The sequence below is a fragment of the Oreochromis niloticus genome, linkage group LG18 (genome assembly GCF_001858045.2).
Source record: "Oreochromis niloticus isolate F11D_XX linkage group LG18, O_niloticus_UMD_NMBU, whole genome shotgun sequence".
NCBI lineage: Eukaryota > Metazoa > Chordata > Actinopteri > Cichliformes > Cichlidae > Oreochromis > Oreochromis niloticus.
In genome coordinates, this window is record NC_031982.2 from 25,368,001 (window position 1) to 25,390,758 (window position 22,758).

The 22,758-nt window shown below is 41.5% G+C and overlaps 1 protein-coding gene across 5 annotated transcripts; it reads left to right on the forward strand.

Annotated features, from left to right (window-relative positions):
- Nucleotides 1-233: 233 nt before the first annotated feature.
- Nucleotides 234-21,649, forward strand: zzz3 (zinc finger, ZZ-type containing 3). Of its 5 annotated transcripts, none has more exons than XM_019347641.2 (13): nt 234-372; nt 9,015-9,373; nt 9,434-11,193; nt 14,149-14,287; nt 14,490-14,637; nt 14,734-14,846; nt 15,588-15,659; nt 16,186-16,287; nt 16,678-16,773; nt 17,470-17,619; nt 18,746-18,880; nt 19,333-19,433; nt 19,874-21,649. In XM_019347641.2, the coding sequence occupies exons 2-13, from the start codon at nt 9,080-9,082 to the stop codon at nt 20,016-20,018; spliced, it is 3,255 nt and encodes a 1,084-aa protein (XP_019203186.1). In that variant the 5' UTR covers nt 234-372; nt 9,015-9,079; the 3' UTR covers nt 20,019-21,649. The 5 variants fall into 5 exon arrangements, with proteins under 5 accessions (XP_019203186.1, XP_005476745.2, XP_025755854.1 ...); XM_025900069.1 differs by adding an exon at nt 1,230-1,488 and having other exon boundaries at nt 275-372; nt 9,015-11,193; XM_019347640.2 differs by lacking the exon at nt 234-372 and adding exons at nt 461-833; nt 1,230-1,488 and having other exon boundaries at nt 9,015-11,193.
- Nucleotides 21,650-22,758: the final 1,109 nt, after the last annotated feature.

A 22,758-nucleotide genomic window follows, 5' to 3' on the forward strand; every position in this document is an offset into this window, starting at 1 on the left:
TATGGGCATAGTGTTGCTTAAATGTGTTGGCTGATTAGGGAGTCAACAAAATGCTGTACTCAAAGTTTTTGCATATGAGTAAGATCTATTCTGATTTTTGCTGGCTGACACTATTAAAACTTGATGAAAACATGTTGAATGCTGTGCCCTTCCTTAATTGTGTCACTCTTAAACTGCATGTTGTTTCTCCTTAAAGTGTCAATAAGCCATAAATTAGGAAATGTTGCAGAGTGAGAGTGAGAGGCACTCTAAAAATGTACAGGATAGTGTTGCATTTTGACGAGAGAGCGCTTGCTGCTCACACACCCCGACTAGTTGACTGGATTGAAAACATGGCTGCGGCCGAGCGTGCAGCAAATTTACGGAAGTGAGGTATGTCTAATTCTTAAGCTACAAAAGCTGTTTAGAAGTGTGCGTCCAGTTCGTTGCTTGTGGTGGAGCAAACGACAGAAACTGAATTTATTAGCCCACTCAAAATGTGTGTGACCGCCATTGCTGGCAGTACACAAATACATCGGCAAAGTTATGCGCGGAACAATCAGCTAGCTCGGCAAGCTAATGCCAGGTTGCTGCGGCTAGCCTCGGCTGCTAGCTGGTTACCAAGTGCTTGGTTGCTAATCATGCTACTTCTCAGTGCTGGACATATAAACCTCGGCGAAAACGTGTTAGCGGCGATTTCTTCCATCTACGTGCTGTCTTATTTGTGGCTTTAACGCCCCTGACTGATGTCGCGCTAGCTAGCATGTGCTAGGTGTCAGTAATAGAGGGGCTTCATCAGGAATCGCCACGATTCTTCTCTTAACGGGAAAACTAGCCGAGGAGAACTAGCACAGGTAACGTTAGCTAACTTGGCTAACTAGTCGAGCACAACAGAAAGAGGGGAAAAATGTTCGGTTAGACTGCAGCACACTTGTCCGTTGAGTGTCACAGGGAGCGTGTATAATAATTTAGAATTTAATTCTGCTGGTGCCACAGTCTGCGGCTTGGTGTCTCAAGTGTTAATATATATATATATATTTTAATTAAACCCCGAGAGCTAACGGTAAGTTAGTTTTGTATGGTTAGCCCGCTAAACGGCATGCTAGGTCAACTAAGGTCTGCTTGGAAGTTGGAGCATGCTAACGTTTAGCTCATTCGCAAGCTCCCCGTGAAATAACTGGGTTGTTTCTGTCCAGACGTGTGGTCGTGAGTTTTAATCGTGAACTTTTTTTTTTTGCTGCAAAAACTAGTGTTCAACTCAGCCGGCTGGCACGTGCTGCTGCTGTTGCTGCGCCGCCGTCCAGTCTCGTCAGTTTAAACAGCATCCTCGTGCCTCCCAACTTCGTGGGCTTGGAGCTCGCGGCAGTTGATTTAGCTGGGATGTAGGGATTTGAGCGATTCTCATCGGAATGTGCACCAGCACCACTTCGCGGATGTTTGGTTGCCAGTAGGCCCAGTGGAAGTGCTGAACTTCAGGTCGGCAGCGGAGATGATGAGCCCAGCAGGACGGTAAAACGGCACAGAGCTCGTTTATTTATCGGAAAACACATGCATCATACCAAACTCTGTTACCCACATTTAGATTAGCTGGTTTCCTAACAGTTGACTTTTCTTGTGAGTTGCGTGTTTATTATTAGTGCACAGTTTTGGGAGTTTACAGGCTTGCTATCTTAGTGAAAGCAGTGCTTCTTTATGTGATGGCAAATGAGACATCTGTCACGACAGTGCAGGCAAAAAAACACCACGTGTTAACATAACTCTACAACCAAACAAGCGCTTTAGAGAGGGGCAGGAAGTGGGTTGATTTGAGAGTACAGTAACACATGGGTCCTTTAATTACATACAATGTCTTTCACACTCAAAATCTTTGCTTATGCTCTGGATATCTGCGAGTACAAGTTGGTCTTGGTGTGTCAAGATCGGTGACTGTACATTGCAATGTGGTGTTAGTACTGTAAAGAACACTGTCACACCTTAATGTGGTAAATTGGCAGCTGTGGGTTTAATGGTTGGTGTGTTTCTAGAAAGATCAAGAGATTAATAAATCTTATTTCATGGAGAAGAGTACATCACAGTTAAATGTTTATATAGGAAGCAAACATGAATCCCAAGCATGTATCCTTGGCTGAGTCTACTCTCTCATATACTAGAAGGAGAAAATGCAAATTAACCAAAACAGTGTCTTCTTGTGACTCTTAGTCTGATATAATGGTTGTAGTGCTGGTATGACTTATGAGCAGTTTGGTGATAAACCACTCTGACTAATGTATCATCTTTTTTTTGGGGGGGGGGTTAGACGGTATAAAAGCTCCAAGCATCCTATAAAAGAAAAGTAAACAACATCAGAATCCAGCTTAACAGCACATCAGAGTTTGCTTTTCCTAACTTAGACAATCAGGCTAAGAAGTCACATAAAATTGGTTATTAACTTGATCAGTCTACTCGAGGTTTCCCAGTCTAGCCGTGTGTGTTCACATGAAAGAGGCAGCAGCGTCTGACCAGCCACAAACATGGACAGGTCTGCTGTCAGCACAGGGAGTGATTTTTATATTAATAAAGTCTAGCCTAATTGAAGCATGGAAGGTAAGTTGGAAAAATAGTAACTGTGTAAGTTAATAGGGACATCAGCATTGCGGCTCTTTCATCAACACATGTGAAATTCTAACAGATTACTTCCATTAAATTCTTATTTAGACATGCAGGAAAGGAAAGTTAAGGAAAGCAGGAAAGTTATAGCCGCCTCTGTGGTGTTTAACTGTTAAAGAGCAAAATAAAATACAAAATAAATATAATAACATAAATTCAATGTACGCCCCTCCTTCCCAGATTTTTTTTTTTTTTAAGGTTAATAAGTACAAGTTGGTGTTCTATATCAGGATCATATAATTAAGGCTTATAGAGCAATAGAATCATTTAACAGTTGCAGCAAGGAGGAAAAAAGCATGACTAAAGCTGATTCTGGTAACTCATATTTCTTATTGATTCTTATCAGGGCTCTTGAAAAACTTAAGACCCTCGGACTATCTTTACCCTGTGGTCTCAGGTTTCTTCCATGAATGGTGATCCTATTTTCTGTAGAATCTATTTGTCAGTATGTGGTGATTTTACACACGCTCATCCGTAATCTCCAACAAAACCTGCTTCCAAGCAGGTTTGGTCTGCAGCAAAGTTAACACGGTGATGTACCCTGGGGAACGACAGACATTTTAAGCTTTAATATGTTTACATATGGCTGAGTAGCCTAATTTATAAAGTATTGCAGAATTTATAGATTTCCGTTTTGGTTCAGTAGGTGCTAACAAAACCTCTAAAATAAATGTTAGGAGCTATAGGCTGCACCACGGAAGCAAACACTGCCCGTTTGCTTCTTGGGGTGTGTGTAGAAGCTGCAGCACCACCATAATTTACACCTGTGTTATAATTACTGTTTTCATCAACCTTTTTACTAAGAAAAGAAGCACTTTTTGGAATGAACCTTATATAATTTTAACCTTGAAATGCATTTTAGCTTGTGCGCAATTCTATTTTTAGTTGAAAATGTGTGAATGTTCAGTCTGCTTCCCTGTCGTAGCCGCCTTCAGTGTTTTCCTGTGGCACTAACAAGCTCTGCATTCTTTTAATAGCTTCATATGCTTCCTTTAATATTAAACTTTTATATCAGTGACTCCCAATTAGTTTGCCTTGAGGCAAATCCAGGTGTGCCTTGGGATTTTATGTCAACTATATTGTAACTGCATGGTGCTTTTCACACTAAAAAGCAATTATCTAAAACATAGGTGTCTTGTAGTTGCAGATGCTGAAAAAGTGTTATCTGGAGTGCTGTCATCTGACAGTATTCAACTTAAAAGACAACTGGAGAAAGTAGAGATGGCATGAAGGCTTGCCTTTTGGTGTGACTTGGTCATAAAATGTTTGAAAGCCACTGTTTTAGACTACAAGGTGGAAATACTGACATTAAGAAAAAAAGATGGACAATCGAATGTTTGCTTCATCCATTTTGCTGTGATGGAAGCACTCAAATGGACCAGCAGCTGACTAATCAGCTATATTTACTGGCCCCAGGCCATAGAGCCATTGGTTATGTTGAACCCTGCAACATAAACAATCTGTGAATTTCTGTCTCCTTTAAATCTCTTTATATTTGCTAGGTTTGTAATTACTGGTCTAAACTGTTTTTATATTTTTAGAGAAAGAGTTTCTGGATAGGCTGCAGGCTGTGTTTTCTTATGGAGCAGCACATACCTGGAGTACTATACCCACAGAACTGAGGAACATACTTTTATAAATTAGTGTTTCCCAAATAATCAAAAATGCTGTCATAATATGAAGTGGTGTCATTGTAACGGTGACACCGCCTCTGGTTCAGTAGTCATGTTCGTGTTCTTTTGTGTCTGTGCTGTTTTGTAAATGGTCTTTAATGTTTTTTTAATATGTTATATGGTAACATCTTTTATAATTCAAATAATTGTTGCTCTTTTCTGTTTATTTTTATTTGCTCTCTCTAAATGCAGTTATCCTGCTTGGTACTGCAGATGAAAATGAAACAAGCCGTCTAAATGTGTCTCATTTGCTCACGTTAATGTCCCTTTTAAATAAAATAAACAAACCTTAACTTGCACAGTGTTTATACTTTAGGAAATCACTGTTGTGGCGAGTAGTTTAATGCCTGCTAACTACAGGCTCCAAGGCCAAGGAGAGTCATGTCATTGAAGGTGTTTAATCAGAATCAGAGAGACTTTATTTATCCCCAAATCCTGTAGTTAATATTTGCAACTCCAGAACGCCTTCGTCTTTACCTACTCTGTAACAGTCTGGATGTGAAAATATGCAAACCACGTTATTTTATGACATTCCAGTCAGTCCAGTCCAGTGCACTTCTGTCAGGCATGTCTGACTGTGGTTTGAACCTGATGTTGGGCAGGGTAGTCAGATTTACAATGTAATGACGACTTTAATTTAATAACTGTGAAATCTGGTACCTGAATGCAACATTGGGCTTAATCTTAACTATTAAGATAGGCCTTGCGAGTTAAGCCAGGAACGTGTTAATTATTAGGAACGTGGAAGTGTGATCAAATGTTTTATAAAGTTATTCAGCCCAGCTGTAGCACTAATTATTTTTGATGTAGTGATTAGCTTTCCTAGTTTTTGGGAGCAGGTCAGATGAGCTGGCTTAATTAGTTTTGTCGTGTTGAGTCAAAGGGTGAGTGCTCTGTCTGAAAAAACCTGCTCCTCCTGCTCCCCGTTTTCTGCTTTTCTTTCTTTTATTTTATGCATGGACAAATCACATTAGTTTTCTCAGCTGGGCTCTTTAGCAGAGTGTGAGTAATATGTGCATGTGGTAGTGTTCGTTTCAGGTGACTATTGTTAGCTCCCTGAAGGAGTATTATCAAAATGTATTTGTAGCCGGAGTAGCCTGTGTGACTTTGATGGTGCTGTGTTAGCACAGTGTGGGAAAAGGGAGGGACTGTCCGAGTGGGAGACAAGGAGCTTTTAAATCAGTTTTGACAGAGGTCAGCTCACAGTTTGATGTACTGGGAATTAATGTAAATGAGCACCTCGTCCATGGCGCTAATTGATGCGATTTGTCTTGTCCCTAATATATGGCTACTACTGTTTCTCATCATCTATAAAAGGACATCCAGTGAGATCATCCGTTGCTGAATGTCACTTTAATATGACCTCTAGCATGTTGTGTTTTTATTGTCCTTGTGGGTAGATTTATTAGTTGGACCATGATGTAGAGGATGTGTCAGCAGCAAGTTTACTGGGGACTAATTGTCTTCTAACTGGAGCAGGAACGTTACAATCTCCCTTTCATTAGCTGCATCTTTCTGTGGGCAAAGATAACTTGATTATTAATACTTTGTACTTAGAGTAAGGTATTTCTGTATTTTTTTTTTTTTTTTTTGTTCAAATTTGTTGATTGTGGAGTTAATTGACTTATTTTGTTTTAATAACTTTGTAAGACAACATAATCTAGTGTAAACTGTTATTGTAATTACAATTTGAATGCTCCTTCGTTGTTGTTGTTTTTAATGCTTCCATGACTTTTGTTATATATATATGAGAGAGAAATTGTATTAATTTGTTTCCATGATCTTAATGCAATATGCTGCATAAAAAAAAAAAAAATAATAATAATGCTGAGAGAAACAAGAACTAGTTGTCTATATGTGTGCATTTATTAGAGATGCAGTGATCCAGTTTTTTGTATTGCTGATTCAATAGTCATACTTTGGCTTTGGGTCTCTGCTGATATCAATGTTAAATTAAAACGATGTTCTGCTTGAGGAAGAGGCTGGGAATCATTCTTTATGTTTAATATAACATCAGGCTCGACTCAACCATTATTTTCCTAACTTACTAATAGTGGCACGAGTTTCTCCTTTTCCCTCCTCATGTTGCAATCACCTGTGGAAAAAATAGTGGTTGGAGACTACAGCATGACTAAAATTATTGCAACTGTGGGCAATGAACTTCTGATCTTGCTGCCGTGGAATTGGTTGCTTCAAAGATGATGATGACATCTGCAACCACTCACAGTTGATTGCAGTCTTCAAAGCAACTTTACTAAATCAAAATGATGATAAAAGAGCAACAAGATGGATTTGGTCTGCTATAAGTTTGCGAATGAATTGGGTCAAGTTGGCATTTATGTGAAATCTGTTTGAGACAATACAACAATTCACTATGATAAATTGGTGAAAATAGCAAATCCGTTGCCATCTATATACAGAGAAATTCACTTTAAAAATCATCCAGGATCTCATAGATTTAAAACACGTTAATAAATACCTCTACAAATTGTGACATAGTTGCTGTGGGATGGCAATTTAACTGCAAAATGACATAGGTGATTGGCAGTCTTGCTTTTATGTAGGGATACGATCAGACTACAACCAGTTAAGTTTTGCCCATTAGTGCAGATTGACTCAGACTGATTGCAATGTATCGGCAATCTGTCTGCATTTATGAACTGTATGACAGTCTGCTAGGGTCCACGTGAAATTTTGTAATTTACATTATAATGCACCAACTATCCATGTGCACCAGGTGGTGAACTTGAAAGAAGGATGACAGGAATGAATACTTGGCTGTCGGGTCTCCAGTTTTCCGTGTCTGCACTGTAGTCTGTTTGAGAGTGATTGCAGTCAGTCCGAGTCAGACGATGATTTGTTTGGAGATAGGTTACCTGTGTAATCGACTTGCAGTCATAAGGGATTGCCTAGAGGTTAAGGTAAAAAAGTGTTTGGACAAATGTGCGTAACTGGGTGTATAAAGCAGTTTGAGTGCTCAAGTAGAGTAGAAAGGCACTGTATAAGAACCAGCTCATTTACCATTTAGTTGCAGATGAGTTTCTATTGTATTTTCAATATAGTGCGGGTCAGCCATCACCCACACAAATGGATCACATCATGACAAGAGAGAGGTGAAGACAAATATTAATCAAGATGATTTGAGAACATGACTTTTTCTTGTATATGGAGGAAAAAAATGGGTAGACTTTAGGAAGACACTTTGGCTCATGTGTAATATTACATGTGTAATAACTACTAACGGTACCATGAACTATGTATTCGTGGTGCTGCTTTTCAGTGGTTTAGGTCTTACCTGGTTGAGAGAACGTTTTGTGTCAGTCCTTTGGATTTCAGATCATCCTCAGCTTTAGTTTCATGTGGGGTACCACAGGGATCAATATTTGGACCTCTGCTTTTCTCTCTATACACCCCCCCCCTTGACTCTATTTTTAAAAGGCATAAAATTGCTTTCCATTTACATGCAGATGATGGTTTATATGCCCCCCCCCCAAAAAAAAAATAAAAATAAAAAATTGACTACTTCATACAAGCGCTAAATGACTGCGTGGTCCTCGCTACACTGGCTGCCTGTCCTTTTAGGAGTTCATTTTAAAATTCGTTAATTTGTTTTTAAAGCCTTAAATAGTGTATAAAATTAAATAAAGTTGTTTTTAAATACACACTACCTCTCTGAGCTACAGCACCTTCTGCTTAAGCTATTTGGTAAAGAATTGAGGTATCAAAGACTGGCTTAATTTCCCAGTTCACAATATATAAACCAAGATTTCTTGTAACTCACACTGGTCTGTCTTGATCTGCAGAATAACTTAGTGACACAAAGAGCGAACATTGGGAGGCTTTATTGTGCCTCCAGTTGTATCAGGATGTTTATTGTCAAACCCTATGTAGAATTTTTGTTCCCAGGGGATTTTAATTTTTGTATGTTGTGATAAGTTTTAGAAGGATAGCAGCCTGTTGGCACACCTGTTATGAAGAGATAAATGGCCTGCAGTGTATGATGACAAAACATATGTCTGCAGTGTTATCTCTGTTGAATTGGATGTGAGAATTATAGTGTCAGAAATCAGTCAACCTTTAAACTACGTTTATTTTACTCAGGACAAAAAGCAGAAATGCCTGCAAGGAGGAAATAAATATTCCCTTGCTGTAACAGACATACACAATCTGTGTGATGGCTTTAAAAAAAAAAACAAAAAAACCCCGCCTTGTTTCTTTGCTTGTGGTCTTTTCATATCTTAAAATGCTTGCTGAGCTGTAGTCACATACAGATGAGCCTCAAAGCTGTGCCATTTGAGGCGTGTGTACAGACTGATTGATCATTTAGGCACAAAGGAACATCTGACATGATTGTTTCCTTGTGCGAGTGTAAGATCTCCCCCCCTTTTGAATTTATTCCCTGTGTACTGACCTGGTATAAGACATCTAGATTTGCCTGTGGACAGAAGGTGTTGCTTAGCTACAATGACAGAATAAATCAATACCCCTCTGGTGTGAGCAATGACCCGAGTGGTATTTAACAAAGGCCTTCTGGTACATGCTTCTGTTTGAAACACCACAGGGTACTGTTCATGCATTCATTTTTAGCATGCAAGTCCAGTGAAACCAGTCAAACTGAAAACTGTGAAGTTAATGCAACAGTGAGCTGCATATGTTTATAGCTTTCAGTTGTTATATTGACATTTAAGTGCAAGTTTCTCCATGTGTATCTTGCAGGTGCCCGCATTTGGCTGCAGAGGAGAGAGCACCAGGATGAGGAGACTGTAGGCACTTGCCATAGTATGGCCGCATCCCGTTCCTCGCGTGTCACAAGGTCATCAGTGGGGCTCAATGGATTGGATGAGAACTTTTGTGGTCGAACCCTCAGGAACCGCAGCATTGCCCAGCCAGAGGAGACCTCAGTGTCTCCACTGCCAAGGGCCCGTTCGCCCAAGAAGAAGCAGGACAACAAACAGGACACCAAGCAGGAATCGAAGCATGACGCCAAGCAGGAGTCGAAGCAGGACGCCAAGCAGGAGTCGAAGCAGGACACCAAGCAGGAGTCGAAGCAGGACACCAAGCAGGAGTCGAAGCAGGACACCAAGCAGGAGTCGAAGCATGACGCCAAGCAGGACACCAAGCTGGAGTCGAAGCAGGACAACAAACAGGACACCAAGCTGGAGTCGAAGCAGGACAACAAACAGGACACCAAGCCGGAGTCGAAGCAGGACGTCAAGCCAGAGTCGAAGCAGGACGTCACACAGGACGTCAAGCCGGAGTCGAAGCAGGACGTCACACAGGACGTCACACAGGACGTCAAGCCGGAGTCGAAGCAGGTCGCCAAACAGGACGTCAAGCCGGAGTCGAAGCAGGTCGCCAAACAGGACGTCAAGCCGGAATCAAAAAACGAGACAAAGCAGGACACAAAACAGGAGTCAAACCAAGATGTTAAGCAGGAGTCAAAGCAGGATGCTAAACAGGAGACAAAGCATGATGAGACACCGGACACTTATTCGCAGGATGGCCAACAACAGGCCTTGTTGCAGGGAAATGTAACTCACTCTGATGCTTCTCTGGTAGAGGCCGATCAATGGACCAGTTCCAGGAAGCGAGGCCAGTCATGTTTAGAAAAAGACATTAGCCCTGAAAAGTCAGAGAACTGTGATGGAGGGAATGGGGCGCGGGATGCCTCTCCTCAAATTAAAAGGGCCAAGCGATGCTCTCGCTCTGGAGAGTCTCAGGGACAGGAGAAGGACCCTGAGCTTGTGAAACCCGAAAGTCCTGTCTCAGTCCCAGAGCTTAGCAAGGACAACAGTTGTGAGGAATTACCCAACCAGAACTTTGCTAACACAGTTCCTGCGTCACCTATCCTCAGTAAACAGGAAGGTGAGCTCATAGGGGACAATGCAGAGGATGGTCATGTGGAGTGTGATGGGGCCTCTCAGTTTCCAAATGCCCACAAAGCTTCTAATGGACTCAGAGAAAATAACACAGAGGAATCAAACACGCTTGGTGAAAAGTCTAGTTCAAATCCCACCTCTGATACTAATTTCCCGTTACTGCTCAACGGCAGTCAGACGGGGACTCCCTCATCCCCTGATCCCGCTGTGCCTTGTAGAAACTCTGTCCCTGGGCATATGGAGGTTTCTGGCTCAGGAGAATTGCCATCCTCATCTGCACCAACATCTGAGGTTGTTCTGGATGATTCTGTCCCTGAGTTGATAGTGGCCAAGGAGCAGGAAGTGGAGGAGATGGAGGTTGACGTAGTAGGCGACTCGTTTTGTTTGGCTCATGAGGAGCAGGTGACGGAGAGCGAGAGCGATACGAATGGACGGCTGCTGACACCAGTGCAGGAATCTGTTGCCTCAACCTCCTTCTCCACCACTAATATGAACAGTAGTCCAATCCACAACAACAACAGCAACTCAGGAGAAACCACATCCCCAATAACAACACCCCCTTCCCCCACAGAGCCAGAGTGCAACCCTTCTATTTCCAGCACATCCACCTCTTTCACAGAGCTCTACGAACACAGATACACTCGGCGGACTTCACCCAGAAGGGCTGTGTCCAGTGGCAAAGCTTGCTCCTCCAAGCCCAGCTCTCCTCCCAGAGACAATGGTCCCTTGAGGGAAGAGGGGGAGGTGGTGGTTGGGCTGGAGGAGGAGGACTGCTCTATGGTGGAGGAGCCAGCTCCCTCAGACTCTATTGGCCACTCCAATGAGGAGCCAGTGTCTGGGGATCCTGGGGACAGGGCAGGTGGTGAGGATGGTGGATCTATAGAGGGGAAAGAGGCCGAACACAGCAAGGAGTTGACACAAAGCCAGGCTGCGGAGGAGGAGGAGGAGGAGGAGGAAGAGGAGCCAGACGTGTATTACTTCGAGTCGGACCACCTGGCTCTTAAACACAACAAAGAGTATGTGGGAGCTCCCCTGTGGATTGTGCTCTCTTAATCTGTTGTTGATGTAGCTCTTGCAAATGTTTATCGATATATTTTTGATCAACCAGCGATGCATTTGAAGTACTGAGGGTTTTTCTTTTCCAAGATTATTCTAATGTTTTTAATGCTTCCTTATTGAAAATCTCTAACCCCCTGGCTTGATACATTTGAGGTCTGAATAGGTAAAACTTTTCACTATTTAGTTTTTAAAAAAAGGCAAAGATTTGACAAGTAGAGCAATATTTTTCTTCCTTTTCTGTTAATGATTTCAATAACCCTTCGTTTCTCCTTCAAGGATGAATAATTAACCTTTGCCTCGCTAGAGTAACTTGTGCTTGTGTTATCACATAGGTAAAGGATCCAGTCACATGGATGTAATGTCCAGTCAGAACATGTAACTGAACCTTATACCATGATGTGAATTAACAGTAAGAAAAAGAGCAGGGTGGTTACTATATATCTTGAATTACAAATACGCTTTGTAATCATCAAAAATAAATAAATAAAATAAAATAAATAAAGAACATATAGGTAAAAAGGCTAAACAAACAAAAATGGCCCCGATTCACAGCAGTATTCGCAATGTAGGTCCTATAGTTGAACAGGGCCTCAATCAATTGATTGCTTGATTGAGGCCCTGTAGAGGATAGAGGAGGTTGTTCAAGTCTGTAGGAAATATATAAGAATATAGCAGGGCAGTGTATCTCACCTATTTCTGGCTTGAGGTTTTTATCACTGTTACACAAGATATGTACAAAATACATATAAACATTGTATAGATAAGCCTTCAAAAGTAGATCTTGTACTGCATGTAATGTATGGAAACACAGAAGAGGAGCCTCCGAGTGCAAAAGGGCCAAACATAGTCAGTGACAAACGGCTCAGAAATTGTACTATAGTGCAATAAAGATGAATACACCCAAAGAAGTGTGTGTGAAGATCCTGGTTGTATCACACGTTAGAATGGAGAGAGTTTGAAAACAATACATTGTAAATATAATGAAAGGAAAACATTGAGCAGTCTTTTTGGAAAGCAGATTACAAGTCAGCAGAGATGCTGAATTACTGTTGAAGCTCGTGGGTTTTTGCACCACCAACTCGCAGACAGAATGTTTAAATATGTCCGCCAGTAATTGCGGGAGCGTCTAACTATAGCTCCCGCCTTATTGTTTAGGTTTCCCATGTTTCAGCAGTTAATTTCCACCTTCAATCTGGGACTGTTATTGTGTGAATTAACTGCCACTTGTCACTCTTCCAAAGCCCGAGGAGATTGGATTGTAAAATTACTGTGCTGATTGCTTCTTGTTATCTCTTCTCTCGGTACGTTGAGCTGTTTCTTAGAGAAAGGATTTCTCAGTGTTGATCTTTATTTGTAGTTTTTTTTTTTTTTGTTATTTGTCCTGAAAGATGAGATGTTTATGTTGGTGGACATGTCCCATGCCGCGCTCAGTCAGGCTCTGCTAACTGCGCTGTGGCAGTTCGTCTGATTTGCTGTACATCTTCACAGGAGGAGGTGGAGGAGGGGTAGAGGAGGACTTTGAGACATAATCAGCTGGGGTTCTTTTGTCTTTGAACACTTAATATCTGTAAATGTTTCATATTCGGATAGTGGCTTAGAATAAGATTTCACTGCTCTTGTGTTACCTGATAATTTGATCAAGTTTCGGTGCCATGCCAAGGTTTGGTTGTGCTGAGTAAGGAGAATTTCAAAGCCTCCGATCAATGCAGCCAGGAGTCATTTTTAGGAAGGCATGACGAGGCATTTTGGAGTTGCTGAATGTGGAGAATTGGCACAAATTTGATTCATACATCTTATATTTGCACCAGTTTTGTGGATTTTGACGAATGTCTCTGTCCTAAACATATTAAGTAGATCCCTGTTCTCAATTATGAGACATTAACATTGCACTAATATTGTCCAGGCCAGCTTTTCTTTGGCAGTGATGTTTGTCAGTGGACCTCGGGCCCAGTAGGTGGCAATGGAACACCAGACTTGTCTCTGGACACTTGGAGAATGTCCAGAGTGGTGAGAAGCAGAGCCAAGTCTCCCTTAAAATGGATCTTCTCACTGCTTTCTTTTGCAGATTTTTTATTTTTATTTTTATTTTATTTTTTTTATACATTGAATCACAATCGCTCAGTATCACAGAAAGTAGTTTTGGTGCCACTAATGCATAGACAGACTGAATTTTCATCGATGCATAGAACAAGTGGATGCTGTACAAGCCAAAAAGCCCAACACAACTTTAAACAAAGCTGACTTCTGTTGTAGAAATTGTGTCCTGTGCATTGATTTTCATTCATGTTGTGTTAGTAGAGATTGATCCACTCTGCTCCACTGAGCACCTGCATTACGTTATAGCTGTGTAGGATGCTGTCACGTTCCTGTCAATTCCTTGGGCTCTGCTCGCACTGTAAGGGCTCTGAGTCACTAGCACAATTAGTCATTGACAGCTCAGTTTGCAGTTCTCCCATTGCCCCAGAGAGTGTGAGAGGAAAGGTCACTCAAGGCTCCTGAAGTGCTTCAAAACCCAAATGTTTGTCATGCACAGGTTTTGATACCTGGTCTGAAATCTGAGAGATGTGCAGTTAGAGTCCCTAATGGGCTTCATTAGATCAGTAACTCTACACTTGTTAGGCTTTTGCTATAGCATCTGGTTTAAGAAGATGCATAGTCTCCAGCCACTGTGGTGATAATCACATAGATGGAGTCAGTAATACCTGTTTATATTTTCTTTGCAGAATGGGATGGAACTTTTTGAAAATGGGTCATGTTTTGTGCAACTGTTTAGGTTCTCAGCAACATTGTTGAATTATGCATGGTGTGTGGTCTAAAAGTTTGATGCACTGCAGCATTGCAAGTGTCAGGTTAAATAATGTAAGCAGTGTCTTCCTTCTACTCTTGTCTAACCTTGCTCCCCACTGTCTCAGTTATCAGAGACTGCTGCAGACTATTGGAGTTCTCGAGGCTCAGCGTACGCAGGCCATCCTGGACCTTGAAACATTGGCGCGCCATCAGAGAGAGGCGCTTGCCGATCCCATCAGCTTTGTGGAACAGCTGCAAAAACGGGTAACAATGCCTTTGGTGCAGCTAAGTGCTGTGCACAAAGCCTGGAAGTGCACAGCAGAAAAGTAGCAGATTCAAGTGTATAAAGCATTCCCAGTAGAGTTTTTTTTTTGACTATAGTGGATGTCTTTTCCTCTCCTGTTGTGATGTGTTTTAGTAAAACTAGGCTAAAGATTTAACTTGACTTGATTTGTGCGATCCTCAGGTGAATCTAGGCTTGCCGTGTCCTCAGCATGTTGTTCAGCTCCCTGACATTGCCTGGGAGCAGTACACCTCAGGCCTTGGGGATTTTGAAAGAGAGTTCTGCGACAAGAAACGGAAAACCAGGCGGCTAAAGTTGATCTTTGACAAAGGCACGTGACTTGCCCTGTTAATAGATTGTTTATCAAGTGTATGTGCACTTCATTTCTTTCTTGTTGTCAAAGGAAACATCTGTTCTCCCTATCCAGGTTTGCCTCTTCGACCAAAAAGTCCTGTTGAACCCAAGAAGGAAGGTGAATCATCCACAATGTACTCCCCTCTACCCACAAGTGACGCGCCCGAGAACGGCAGGCAAACACAGGTACACCTCAGTGTCCTTACTAAAAGATTCTGCACAACACTCACAAGGTGCTGCCGTCACAGCTGCAGTTATCTCCCAGTATATCATTAGTGCAGGTTCTGTGACATCAGTTTCTAAGAGTCGGAGCTGGTGAGTCACTGATCTCCTGCAGGTCACCCTACAATCGTCACGTTATTTTACACCTCCTCCAACCTCATCTCCATTATTCTTACTTCTTGGCAGAGTTAAACATGCAGCGCATGTGAGCACAAAGGATGGTATCTATGGAAACATGAGGAGCACACCTCTCCCCCACTCCTCTGATTAAGTCTTATTCTTAGCCTCTGTTTTGTGTGTGTGTGCGCGCGTGTTTTCCCACATGGTATCGGCAGCAAGGTTTCACTTTTAATTGATTGCTGGGATTAGACGTGGCAAAGCACTTAGCACTAAGAAAACAACTCCTTGATTATTTCTGTTGCTCTCCCTGTTTATTTTGTGCAGACACATTAGCATTTTCCCAGACTACACTCTCTGAATCCTAACAGGATTTTGTTTGTCACTCAAAAGAGTTGGTGTTTTTCTGCATCCTCCCAATGACACATCTCAAGTCACATCTGACAGCCAGGCTTTCTCTGTCAAACTGACTGACTCAGCGTGCCAGGCAGTTCATATGTAAAGAGCTCTTCAAATGGTGGTGTGCCCATTATTTTTTTGTCTTGTGTCAGTCTTCTAACATGGCTGCCACTTTTTGTGCTTTGACAGATGATCAGGGGGAGGATTTGTCATCCAAACAAACCCGACACATTTAACCAGCTGTGGACTGTGGAAGAACAGGTAGGTAGCAAGAGTGTAAGAGTTTGTATGTACTGTAGCACGCTGCCAGAATTGTTAGGTTTAGATTGTTAGAGGTTGATCGTCATAAAACTGCATGTTTGCAAGTAAAATAGAAGTCAAACACAATTCAGAAAATAAATACTTAAGACCTGTTTAAAACTGGTACAGCGCTATTAATACGTCTTAATTTATGCACTTTATGTCGCCAAGTGCTTGCTCAAAGGGGATTATTGGATTGTTGGGGCTTTCTCTGTATTATTGTAGGACTTCATCATAAAATATAAAGCACCCTCAGGTGTCTGCTGTTGTGATTTGGCACTATGTAAATAAAATTGAATTGAATAGATTTAATTTAGATTTACCATGATCAGGTGATCAGTTCTATGTATTTTTCATTTATCCCCTCTAATGAAAAACGCCCCACCAAAAAAACAAAACATGATTTTTGTCAACACCTCTGTTAGATTTATTAAACATTAAAGAATGAAGCAATAATTTTAACCTGATGTTTTGTGTGTTTTGATAGAAAAAACTGGAGCAGCTTCTTGTTAAATTCCCACCTGAGGAAGTCGAATCTAGAAGGTGGCAGAAGATTGCTGATGAGTTGGGCAATCGAACAGCAAAACAGGTGACAAAGAAAATGAGGCTCAACTTCAATTAAGTTACATTTTATAGCAGCTTAGTTTGGAATATTTGGTTTCTTTACACATCTGCAGATGTATGCACCGAAAGATTTGATCTCATAGAAGCTCAAAAAAGCATCTTTGCTTTTATTTTTATTGTCCTGTTGTGACTTAGAAATTGCAAAAAACAAACTGTTAAATTGAAAAAGTGTATGCTTGTCAGTGGTAAAAGGCAGGCTGACTTGTATGTTAACTGCACCCCCTACAAGTACGTGGATATTGTGTGTGTGTTTGTGTGTGGGTGAGAGAGAGAGAGAGAGAGCTCATTTGCTTCAAGCAGCTGCTCCTCAGTTGGAAATGATTAACAGAGCCATCTCCCTTTTAAAACCTTCCAGGTTGCCAGTAGGGTTCAAAAGTACTTCATCAAACTGACAAAAGCTGGTATCCCTGTGCCTGGAAGAACACCCAACCTGTGCATGTACACTAAAAAGGTAACTCAATTACCAACCCCCCCCTTAGCCATACTGAATAAGTAATCTCATTGAAAGTAATGGTTTTGCCTTTGAATATTAAAGTTTATGCTGGGCAACTAATTCAGTGTTGTCATATCAGCTTTCAGTTAAATGTTATTTTAATGATAAGAACGGGAGTTTGTGTGGCGCTCGCTGGAGACTGGATTAAACTCTGTGCCTGCTGGCAAAGATATGAACAGGGTGATAAAACGTGATGTTGAAAACGAAGCTTTTTATTGCTCTCAAGTGGACAAAGAATGCAATGTCATCCATTTCCTGTTTGCTTCAAACATCTCTTCTGTGCTGCAGTCTCTCGGTACTTTTCAGCCACCGTATGCTCATATCACTGTAGATGTGCTGACAGTATCAACAAAGATCGTGTTTTCATTGTTTTGCCATTTAGTAAAGCTTTTCTTTGTCTTGTATTGCAGCTGTTGTTTTATAACACTGGAGCAAAGTCCATTTAAATTGGACATTATGTTTACATTTGATTATATCTGGTTTTGAATGAACTACCACACCAAGACTATAACCACCAGGGATGTGTTTTATAATAGTATAATACTAATTTCATTCATATTGCACAACCCTGTAGTTTATAGAGAACAAACATACTTAATTTGTTAACTACTAGTTATATTTGCCTTGTTTACGCTCTTCTAACTAACCCTCCAGGCATCCAGCAAGCGGCAGCATCACCTTAACAAACACCTGTACCGGCCGTCCACCTTCCTGACCTCCTACGAGCCTCCAGTCTACATGGATGAAGATGATGAACGCTCAGCATATTACAACAGTGTGCAGGACCCTTCAGCTGATGATTCGGTCAGTCTTTTGTCTTTCAGTGTTTTTTCTTCTTTCAAAGGTTTGTCTTTCTTTCTTTCTTGTGACTTATCCTGTTTTCACTGATTCTTCCCATTTTATTTGTGACTTTACTGCATAATGAACCTCATGGCTCCTCCTCCTTTCTGTCTGTGTACAGTCTTACCCTCTTCCTTCTCATGTAAGCAGTGACCTGTAGGATAAAGACTGCTAAAAGCATGTGTTACAGGCTTTTGGGAATTTGTTTCTATACCTGAATAGTTCATTTAAAGCAATTTCAGGTAAAATTACTGCACCTGTGTTCCTCTTCTGCTCTCTTGCGTATGCTGTAGAGACTGTTCTTTTTAGCTCCACTTTAGCACATTTGGATGAAGGGAAGCATTTAGCTCTTGATTTTTACTCCAATCATGGCTGCTTGTTCTGTTTAAAAATGCCTAAATCAGAGCAGGGGACCTGACCAGACTTTCCTTTCGTTCTGTTTGAACTGCGCGACTCCTGGTGCTCGCCATTATCCAGGCGCTGACATTTCTTTCTCTTGCCTTTGATGGCAGTAACATTTTAGTGAAACCAGGTCGCTGCGGCCTGCTGAGTACACAGGCTGCCGTCTCCATCAGCACGTTAACGAAACCTCTGACACCGCCGGTATGGAGTAAAGTCAAAAAGGTGTTGCCAGCGTGGGTCACAGTAATTTCTCACTTCACCAGGTTGTCTTTTATTTTGGTCGTGTTTGCAGGAAGATTGAAAGTCTGTTGAGGGAAAGTGCGTCGGCAGCCTAACTGGACTCACAAAGCTGTTCCTTGTCAAAACGTAGAAGTGTGATGCTTTTGTTGTAAAATAAAATGCTGGGTTTTGTTTGCTTTATTCTTTTCTTCATACAAATAGCTGGAGGTAGCTGTGTCTTTGTAAAGGACACCATGGTTTTCACTCTTGTTCTTTAGGCTGAAAGACAGTATGTACTCACTTATCGATACGTTGCTTGTGCCCAGCTAAAATTAGACTGATCGCTGTGGGCTGTAAATAAGTCTGCAGGGTAAAAAGCATCTAGATTGGATCCTTGTAGTTGTTGAGGAAATATTATGTACGTGGTTTTCCTGATGACTGTCAAACAACATCCTGTTTGTCTGAACAGGATGAAGAGAGTGTACCTGTGGAGCTGAGAAGTTTGCCAGAATACAAAGAGCTTTTACAGCTGAAACGTCTGAAAAAACAGAAGCTCCAGGAGATCCAGGAGGATAAGACTGAGATCCGGCACATAGGCTATAAGGTAAAGACTGCGCAGTGATGACATTAAGATCAGGAATCTGCATATACATGTTCCCTCAAAATGTTATGCATTTAAATCACACCCTGAGGTGGAAAAAAATTCAAGTTGGCGGCAGAGAAAATATGTATTTTTTTTTTAATGTGTTCGATTGTCATTACACGATAAATAAACTGTAAAAACTATATTTTAACAGGTCCCAATAGAACTACTGGAGGCTGTGAAATATTGGAAGTAGTTCTGTCTTAAGCTGCAAAGCTGTAAAATGAACTTAAAAAATGTGCACATTTAATGGCATTATTAATCTAAATTATGCTATTGAATGATGATAATTAATTAATTACTCTAAGGCCTTCAGAAGCAAGTTTGTAGTGTAGAGAAGGTGTTAATATGTTCATACGTTTGTGGGAGTGTGTTCTGCGGGCGATGAATATGTTTGTGTTTGTTTTGTGCAGTGTGACGTCTGTGGTATGGAGCCCATCCTGGGTGTGCGGTGGCACTGTCAGGACTGTCCGCCTGACAACTCAGTTGACTTCTGCTCCAACTGCTCCGACTGGTGAGCTCCACTACCTTTATTACCAAACAGTCATACACAGTGCTGGTCGCTTTGCACCATGATGAAAATATTGCTGACATTTTAACACATTTAACATGGTGGAACTGAAAACACAGGATGTTTTGCATTTGTTTGTGGTATGCCGCTCACTAAATGACATTCAACCCCTTCTAAAAGCTAGTTTAAACTGAACCCCATTTTTGTTTCATTTTTAAGGGTTTCCACAGAGAATTTTTAGGTTCCTGCAGTCGTCATTGACTTTGCTTGATTTCCTTTTTGTACACTACAAGTTAATCTCACAGTACAACATGTGATTTACCTGTCTGACGGCGTGTAGTTACCATAGATGGTAGATGGAACGCAAGATGGCTGTAGTTTGTGGGTCTAAAAAAGAAAGACAGTGCTGAAGTCCCTTAAACCTACCTTTCCTTATCTTCCAGCTTGCTCAAGACTGAGACCCACAAGCCTAACCACCACCTGGAGCCAGTGTACCAGGCAGAAACCTTCCTGGACCGGGACTACTGCCTGCCGCAGAGCACAGGTTACAACTACCTGGACCCCAACTACTTCCCAGCCAACAGATGACAGGGTCCCAGGCACCCCTAGCTCCAGGCTCTCTCCACATATCCCACAGGCCACTCTGTGCATGGCTCCATCCTCCAAGTCCAAGATAACCGCTTAACCCGCCGCCAGGCAGGAAGGCCAGCAGGCAGGCAGACAGCCGGGGTCCTCAGAGCAGACCAGTGCTGCTGGTGGGGGGGCTGTTGGTAACTGACCTCCCTGACTTGAGCAGAGGGCGGCCATGACGGTTCCTCAATAAATATTTCAAAAAGAAAAAAAAAAGGAAAAAAAAAAAGAAAAGGGGGGGCGGGGAGCCCTGCTACACCTCAGCCAGGTTATTCAACGGATCCGTGATTTGAAAATGATACACTATTTTTAAAAACAAACAAAAAAAGAAAATAGAAGGCACACGACATTCCCGAGCTCCGTGACTCCAGCAGGGCTGTCCCTGTATTCCCGTTTCTCCCCCCATCGCCCTCCAGTTACCTCCCTGTGCTGCTTCAAAACTGGAGAATTGATGATTAGTCTGGTCAAGCGCCACCTAATGGTGATGGGTGGCCAACCAGCACGTCATAGTGGACTGTGAAGTCATCAACTGAGATACACATAGGTGGTTTTATGCGTGTATGTGGTCTCTGTGTTATGCAAGAGTGAAAATGTTCTAGCTAGGTATCCGTAGATTGAGTATTTATGAGCCGCGGTATCCTCAGCAGACATCTGGGGTGCTGCAGGTGAAGTTCAGCAGACACTGTGGTTGAAGCCAGTGTTTTTTTTGTTTTTTTGTTGGGTTTTTTTTTCATTTTTCTTTTTTTTTCCAGGCTGCAGATCCACATTTTGTTCTGCAGACAAATCTGTATGTGTTAAAACGGATCGAGCTCCCATGTTTCAGCATGGAGCCGTCACGACCACTGTCACACAAACGCTGCTCTCTACACCCCTCCACCTCTCAAACACACACAGATAACAAACTTTGATCTGTTTCCCTTTCCTTTGCTCTCTCCACTAAAACATGTCTAACAAGAAGCACTACAGCACGGAGAGCAAACATTTCCAAAGGCAGGCGTATGAACGGAAAATACACAAGACTGTGTTTTTGTTTTCTTCTTTTTTCCGCCCCCAGTGTGTGCTGTTGTTGATCATGTTGAGTGTACAAGTGTATGGTGAAAAGTAGCCAGCGCTAGATGCTGTGTGCCATTTTTAAGAGAAAAAAGAAAAAAAAAAAAAGGAGGCTGTTGTTTTGGCGGGGGGGAGGGACCTTTAACCTGGCCACAACTTCTCCCTTCCTGCGTGGCTCCGTTGACCCACACTGTCCTACTTTATTGATCCAGTCATCATGGCTCTAGATCTTTAATTTTGCAGTCCACCTTAAAGGTCCATTTAAAAGATTGTATTTTTATTAATCTATTTAAAAAAAAGATAAATAATTGAGGTAGTGGTTGGTGCACCACAGTGGAACAACCCACACAATTTTATACACATAGATTTTGTTGTGCTTGAGTAGACACCATTTTGTATGGTTTTTGTCTCTTTCCCTCACCCCCTTTGCCCTGCTTCAATATCTGTGTATAACAGTCTGTTCTTATGTAAAAAAATAAAATAATAATAATGTTAAAAAATGCTAGGAGAACTGTGGAAATAAAAGTATGTGAAAATAAGTTTTTTTTTTATATCTGTGCTTCCTCTGTTATCAGTCATCAGAGTCACCCTGAGTTTGGCTCAGCAGGATTAATCTGTTTTTCTCAGTTTTATATCAAAACCTGAACCCTGGCAAACTGGTAGCAAATTCTTCACATTACTTACTTCTTCTCATTTTTAGGAACTAAGTAATTAATTTCGCTCATTTTCACCCCACTCTGCTAGAATAGCTTTAGTTGATTCACGGTTCAGTCCTCACACACCCTTAAACCCAGCTTTCTTCTGATTGGTTTTCTGTCACAAACAGCTGTTTTGAACACTGGGTGGGTGTGGCTTCTGTGCTTGGGATCACACAGAACCAAGAGTAGATGAACTAGCCTGAATTCTGAGCTTTTCGATAAGTCAAAGGGACCCTCAGGAGGGCTTGAATTTTAGCTGGCTTATAAAGTGGTGAGTACAGTTCTCACAAATGAGGAAAAGAAGTTATTATGAGTAAAAAATGTGGATGGATAGATAATCACCCAAGAAGGCAAAAAGCGCAATAAAAACTCAAAATGACGTGTATTAAAATTCTAGATTATAACTGTCACATTAAGTGGGGTTGGATGCAATTTTAATATTGGCCATAATGAGGCAGTCCTGTCATTGATGCTGAGTAATTGAGTCTCTCAGAGTCTGAATGAAAATGTTAACTGTAAAATATTTTTTATTGCTGTCAATTAAATCTTAAGTGCTTCTCAGTGAAGCTCTTTCTCTTGCAAGCGTTCTGTAGACTTTCTTCTGCAATTTCACTGTGGAAAGAAAGAAACACAGGAAATGTCCTTTTGCAGAATAAAGCCATGCTGGTGACCTTTCACTGGGAGAGAAGCACTTTGTGTGACAGCTAATTTTCTGCCTCTTTCTACCTGGTGGAACCGACAGTGCTGATATTTTGTTCTTCCTGACCAACGGTTGTCAGGAAGATGTGAAAGTGCTACTTCTTTTTTTTTTTTTTTCCCTCGTCATATTTCTAACATGTTCAAATGATCTTTCTGTGTATTTTACGCTAAACTCTTAAACCAGGGGTGTGAAACATAAGGCCCGGGGGGCGTAAAAATCTTTGGAAAATAAGGCAGGGTGCATATATTTT